This window comes from Berghia stephanieae, unplaced genomic scaffold (genome assembly GCF_034508935.2).
Source record: "Berghia stephanieae isolate SIO BIC M18660-M18661 unplaced genomic scaffold, UCSD_Bste_1.3 scaffold205, whole genome shotgun sequence".
Classification (NCBI taxonomy): Eukaryota; Metazoa; Mollusca; class Gastropoda; order Nudibranchia; family Aeolidiidae; genus Berghia; species Berghia stephanieae.
The window spans coordinates 1,660-7,500 of record NW_027623124.1 but is presented as its reverse complement, the minus strand read 5'-3'; the positions used below and the strand labels follow the sequence as shown (position 1 = coordinate 7,500).

The 5,841-nt window shown below is 36.4% G+C and overlaps 1 protein-coding gene across 1 annotated transcript in view; it reads left to right on the top strand.

Annotated features, from left to right (window-relative positions):
* LOC144961296 (uncharacterized) overlaps positions 1 to 3,942 on the top strand; it is a 15,537-nt gene extending 11,595 nt beyond the window's left edge. Inside the window, 3 exon segments of the mRNA XM_078894537.1 lie at positions 1,427 to 1,539; positions 2,655 to 3,684; positions 3,686 to 3,942. Coding sequence (XP_078750663.1) covers positions 1,427 to 1,539; positions 2,655 to 3,684; positions 3,686 to 3,797 — 1,255 coding nt within the window. The 3' untranslated portion in view covers positions 3,798 to 3,942.
* The last annotated feature ends 1,899 nt before the right edge of the window (positions 3,943 to 5,841 follow it).

Below are 5,841 nucleotides of genomic sequence, written 5' to 3'. Positions count from 1 at the left end.
GTTTATAGTTTTATTTTTCCTTTTCTTATGTCAAAGTAAATGGTAATCGTTTTTGTTTACTAATGGATAAAAAAATAAAAGAGAACATTGACCAATCTTCTCTTGAAAATTGTTCACATAGACTTTGTTACAAAGGTGTCACTTTGAGTGTATAAGCCTACCATTTCAAAACAACATTATTTTCACACAATATGTCGTTGAAAGACTTGAAAGCTATATTTAAATTCATTAAGTGCTTGAAGCTCAAGACAACAGCTCAAAGCTGCAAAAATTTGTTGACTTTAAGGGAGGTTAACTTATTTCATGGTCAACAGAGATGTTCTATGCATTATCAAAGTTTTGTTTGCTTTCATTTTCTGTTTTTTTTTTTTTCTTTTTCTTTTGTTTTTTTTTTTTGTTTACATTGTGCGCTACTGGTGTAAAGTGATCTGTGTGATTGGTACATGCAGAGATTAGTTTTGTGCTGCGTGTCTCAGCAATTATAGCTGTTGATCATCTTTGTGTGAGTAGATAGTAGTAGGTCGGATGCATATTCAACACCCTTGTGCGGCTATGTGGTCTAGTGGTATGACACTCGCTTTCGGATCGGAAGGTCCTAGGTTCAAGCTCGCGCTTGGCGCATAGTTGAGTCCTTGGAAAAGGCTCTTTACTCACATTCTATCACCGTACTCAGGTGTAAAGTGAGTACCTGGGCGTTAACAGTGTTGTCTTTGTCCGAAAAATGGTAATATCGCCTAACAGGCGTCATGTCCCATCCTACATGTTAAATGTTGCTGTTGACCAGGGACCCCTTGTAAAGCACTTAGAGCACATTTAGTGGATATTGTGCTATATAAAGCTTAGTTTTTTTTATATAAAGCTCAATTTTTTTTAACACCCGTAGGCATAATCTTTACTGGAACAACTTCTCTCTCTCTCTTAATCACTTGAGCTTTTTTATAGTGCAATATCCACTAAACGTTGCTCAAAGCACTTTACAAAGGGTCCAAAGCCACCAGTAAGAGGAGACACTGGGTGGTAGCAAATCGACTTCGGTGGAGAGCCTGCCTCACGGCAAAATCGCTTCATCTGTGGGAACTTTTCACCTGTCCAACATGTAACCGATGTGGGAAAGACTCCAAAACTGCAGAGCATCTAGTTGAACTGTGTGTTGTGACAAAGCTTCCATGTGGGTGTGCGATGGTGCACGAATCCGGTAAGGAATTTGCTGATTGGGTCGATCGTCTTCACATAGTAGTGTGAGCACTGTTAGAAATTGCTGCCAACAGCAACACTTAACACGTAAGTCGAGACATTACACCATTTTTTTCCCGATAGAGACAGCCTTGCTAATGGCCAGGTACACTTTTTGTTTTTTGTTTCACTGTTAAATGATCCATTGTTTCAACAAGTACCCAAAACTTACTGAGTTTTATTTCCTTTCCAGAAATCTGGTGGCCTTGTTTACTACAACAAAAATGCCCAGAGTCAGAGAGTCAGTGTGTCCAGATGCCTTGGGGTTACAGCTGCTGGAATCAAATCCAATGGACGTCGAGAATGGTATAGTTGGGACCATTCCTTCTCTTTCATTTTCTTTCTTTTTCTTTTTTCTTTTTTTTTTCTTTTTCTCTCTCTCTCTCTCACTGATTCACATACTCTCTCTCTCTCTCTCTCTCTCTCTCTCTCTCTCTCTCTCTCTCTCTCTCTCTCTCTCTCTCTCTTTCTCTCTCTCTCTCTCTCTCTCTTTATGGTTGCCTCACTTCTCTCTCCATATTTACTGTTTTTCTCATCATGTCCCTTTACTATAAAATGATTAATGTTAAAGCATAGGTCATCATAGGCTGAGGCAGGTAGTGATTGAAGAGGATTAATACAAAACAAAAACAAAAAGGAAAAAACGAAAAAACAAAAAAAAAAAGAGGGGGGGGGGGGGGGGGGGGGGGGGGAGAGAAACAGAGAGAGAGAGAGAGAGAGGGGAGAGAGAGGGGCGGGGGGCGTTAGAAGAATTAAAAGAAGAAGGAAATTAAAGGTTATACAGCTTCATCAATTCAACATATTATTGCATGGTTGATGCTTTTCATATAAATTTCATTTTAAAAATTATATTGAAATAGGGATGGGGGGGGGGGGGGGGGGGGGGTAAATCACTTTTATTGAAAACGGGGGAATAAATCTGTTACTGTTCCATCATCATTTCATCCCCATTTTATCGTAAAAGGGGACAGAATAACTCAGTTGGTAGATCACTCGCTTCACGAGCACAAAGGGATCAGGTTTGATCCTGGATGAAATTGTGATTGGGTAGTTAGGGTCTGTTAGATCTGATGGAAAGTACTTTGTTAAAGACTAGTGTCCTTTCCAAAGGGTAGCAAGCAATTCCTATTGTCTGTTCCACACTATAGAAAGCAGGATCAACTTTGGCTCCATGGGCCCAATGATTGTAAAGGACTACTATATTTACTTTTTAATTTTGATATAAAGAATAAGGGGGGAAACATTGGTCCTCACCTCTTTTTTTTTTGTGTGTGTCATTGAAACTTCACTTGGTGTTCATTTTTAATTTGTCTTCCAAATTTATAACTTTACAAAGCAAAAAATTGAGTTATTTGAATCAAAGATAAATATCATGGTAACTTTGAGAACAGCTTTGAAATCGATTTAATTCTATTTTTCAGGATTTAATTTGCCTGCTGAGACTGGGCTGAACATGAGAGTCAATATTGTCGATGATGAAGAGCATCCAGTTCTACAAGGAGATGATTATAAAGCTTCTCAATCTATTCCTGTAAATGGTTTGAAAGACGAGGATGGAGTGAATGCCTTAAAAAATCCATTTCATTGTCCAGTTTATGGTGTGAAATTTTCAACCGATTATATGTTACGTGCTCATTTTTCAACCCACACCGGTGAGAAACGCTTTGCATGTAAACAATGTGGGAAAGGATTTATTGGTCTAACAAATCTAGAGAAACACATCAGGACACACACAGGTGAACGGCCTGTCAAATGCAAAATTTGTAACTCAGCATTTGCACAGCAATCTAATCTAAAAAGGCATATGAAAATTCACGCGAGAGTAAAGGCTTTTCAATGTACCTTGTGTAGAAAAATGTTTGCTCAGCGTTCAGACCTGCATTTGCATATGACAAAGCACACCAAGGAAAAACCACTTCAATGCACAACTCATGGAAAAGCATTTTCTCACCGTCTGGGTCTTAAGAGCCACATCAAAATGCACTTGACAGAAACTCCGTTTGAGTGTCCAATGTGTAAGAAGCTGTTTTCTCAACAATCCGATTTGCTTGAACATATAGAAACACACAAAACAGAATTACTAGAACATGTTGAATCCCGCAAGGGAGAAAAATATTTCAAGTGTCCCAAATGTGACATGGCACTCACTAACCGTTCACGCCTAAACACACATCTCAAATTTCACAGTGGAGTAAAACCTTTCAAATGCCAATTTTGTGGAAAATCATTTTCTCAAAAAGGAAAGCTAAGTTGTCACCTGAGAAACCACAATGGGGAGATATCATACGAGTGCTCATTTTGCGGTAAAGCATTTGACTGTAAAACTTGCGGGAGGTCGTTTAGTCAAAGTCGTGGTCTTAAAAACCACATGTCAACTCATACTGGGAAAAGACCTTTTGATTGTGAAACATGTGGAAAAAGCTTCTCTCTGAAGATGACTCTGCAAAATCACGAGAACTCACACAGGAGAAAAGCCATTTGAATGCTTTGTATGTGGAAAATCTTATTCTCAAATTGCTGTTCTGCTTAAGCATGTGAATCTTCATATAGGAGAAAGACAATAATCATCACTCTAGAAAAATGAACAAAAGACAAAAATAATTTTTAAAATAGAGCGTTTATATAGAGAAATACAGAGAGGATGGTCGACTATTTCTCTGCTGTCGATCTGGTTTTTCAGTTTGTTTTCATTGGTTTTTTGGGGGTTTTTTTGTTGGCTGAAGAAGGGTTTATAGCCCCACATGTTCTGTGTTTGGTATTTTGTTCTTTTTTTTTTTTGAAGCTGTTTTATTCATTTTTGTTTATTACTATTTACAGTCCACAGCTTCTAACTGCCTAGTATCACTTGAGTCAAATGTGTAGTACTTTTTCTGGGGCGATGATATTTTTTTCATAATAAATGTCTCAAATTTTTTTCCGTATTATTCTTTGTTATCATTCCATTCCTTCCTCGAACACATTTTTACCGTGAACACAGTTTCCTTGAACTAATTTCACCCAGCCAACATAAAAAAGATTAATTAATTAAAGTTAAAGGGTTTTTAAAAAATTGCACCTGACCACTGATGACTTCTGTGATATTGACAGTTACTTAAGAAAGTTGAATCAACCTTAATGAAAAGGGAAAAAATCATGTTAACATTAACATTTCCTTTATCCTTTCATCACCATGTCATTGTAAAATCGTATTTTGATCAAAGGGAAATGTGAAACATTGATCTTCACCTTTTTTTCTTTGTATCACCTTAAAACCCTTAAAAGCAAACAAATAATATTGTTTATGGTATATTTCTATTTAATTTCAATCTTGTCATTCTTTATCTCTTATTATTTAAATGACTCAGATCCATGCAGTAGTAATGGTTTTGTTTTTGGTTTGCTTGATTTTCTTCTTTTTTTTTTACTGGAGGTGAAAAATTCAGATTGTAAAATCAAAATCCTGATTTAAAAAAAAAAAAAAAAATCCTATCCCCTTTTACTGGAATTGTGGGTTGGCAGCTCTGCATCCAATGTGTCATGCTAATACTCTTTATTATCACTGACGTAATCACTTAACTGATTAGCCTGAGGTAAATGAATAGTCATAAAATGTAAAATTATTACATTATCATATGTCAAAGTGATACCAAGCTGCTAGAACTGGAAGCTGTGGGCTGTAAAATGTAAGAAACAAAAATGACTATAACAGCTTCTAAAACGAATGAACAAAATACCAAACACGTCACGGGAACGTTTTGGCATAACCCTTCTTCGGCCAACAAAAAAAAAAACCCAATGAAAAGATAGAAATATATTACTAAAAAAAGACAGATCTACGGCAGAGAAATATTCGGCACGTCCTTTCTGTATAAAAATCTTGGAATGGCAAATAAATATGGAAATATTGTTCAGTTCAAATCAAATGGTAGCAATAATCAATTTTTAACTACCAGGAACCCAGGAAGAATTTGTGTTTATTATTTGATTTGATATATTTTAACATTGAAAGATATTTTATTTACATTCACTGGGTGGGGTTCCTGACCTCCCATAGCGGACAGGGAGGTACATACTGTGTCTTCTATCCCCTTATATCTGTTTTCCAACTTGCTTTCTGTCTTTGTCTTGGGATGAAATTACTTGGTTTTTTCCTGGCCCTCGTCGAAGTCCTGGCTGAGAGGGAAACAGTCAAATGCATAGTTATTGTTTTGGGAGATGATATTTTTTTCCTTGTAAATCATCTCTCTGTTATGTATTATTATATTTGTTATTTTTAATGTATAATGTAAGCATTTGAGTGTATTCCTCTTTGTTGGATTTTGCGCTTGTGTCCGGATGAGACTTATAGGTGATCTCAAACTAAGTACATTGGTGGTGTGCTCTTGGAATCTACATCTGATCCCTATTTGTTCCCAATTTCCCTATGTCTTACTTTTTCTTGGGTGCTTTAATTGTAATTCTAGAACTTTTACTATCCCATTTTCTTCCTTTTTACTGGCGCTGATATAACCTAAATGTGTTGCAAGCGCTGTAAAACCCTTAAAAACAAAAACAAACATATTTACATTCACATGGACGTTATGTGATATTTATTGATTAAAGTTAAAGTCAGCACAGCATATTAATATG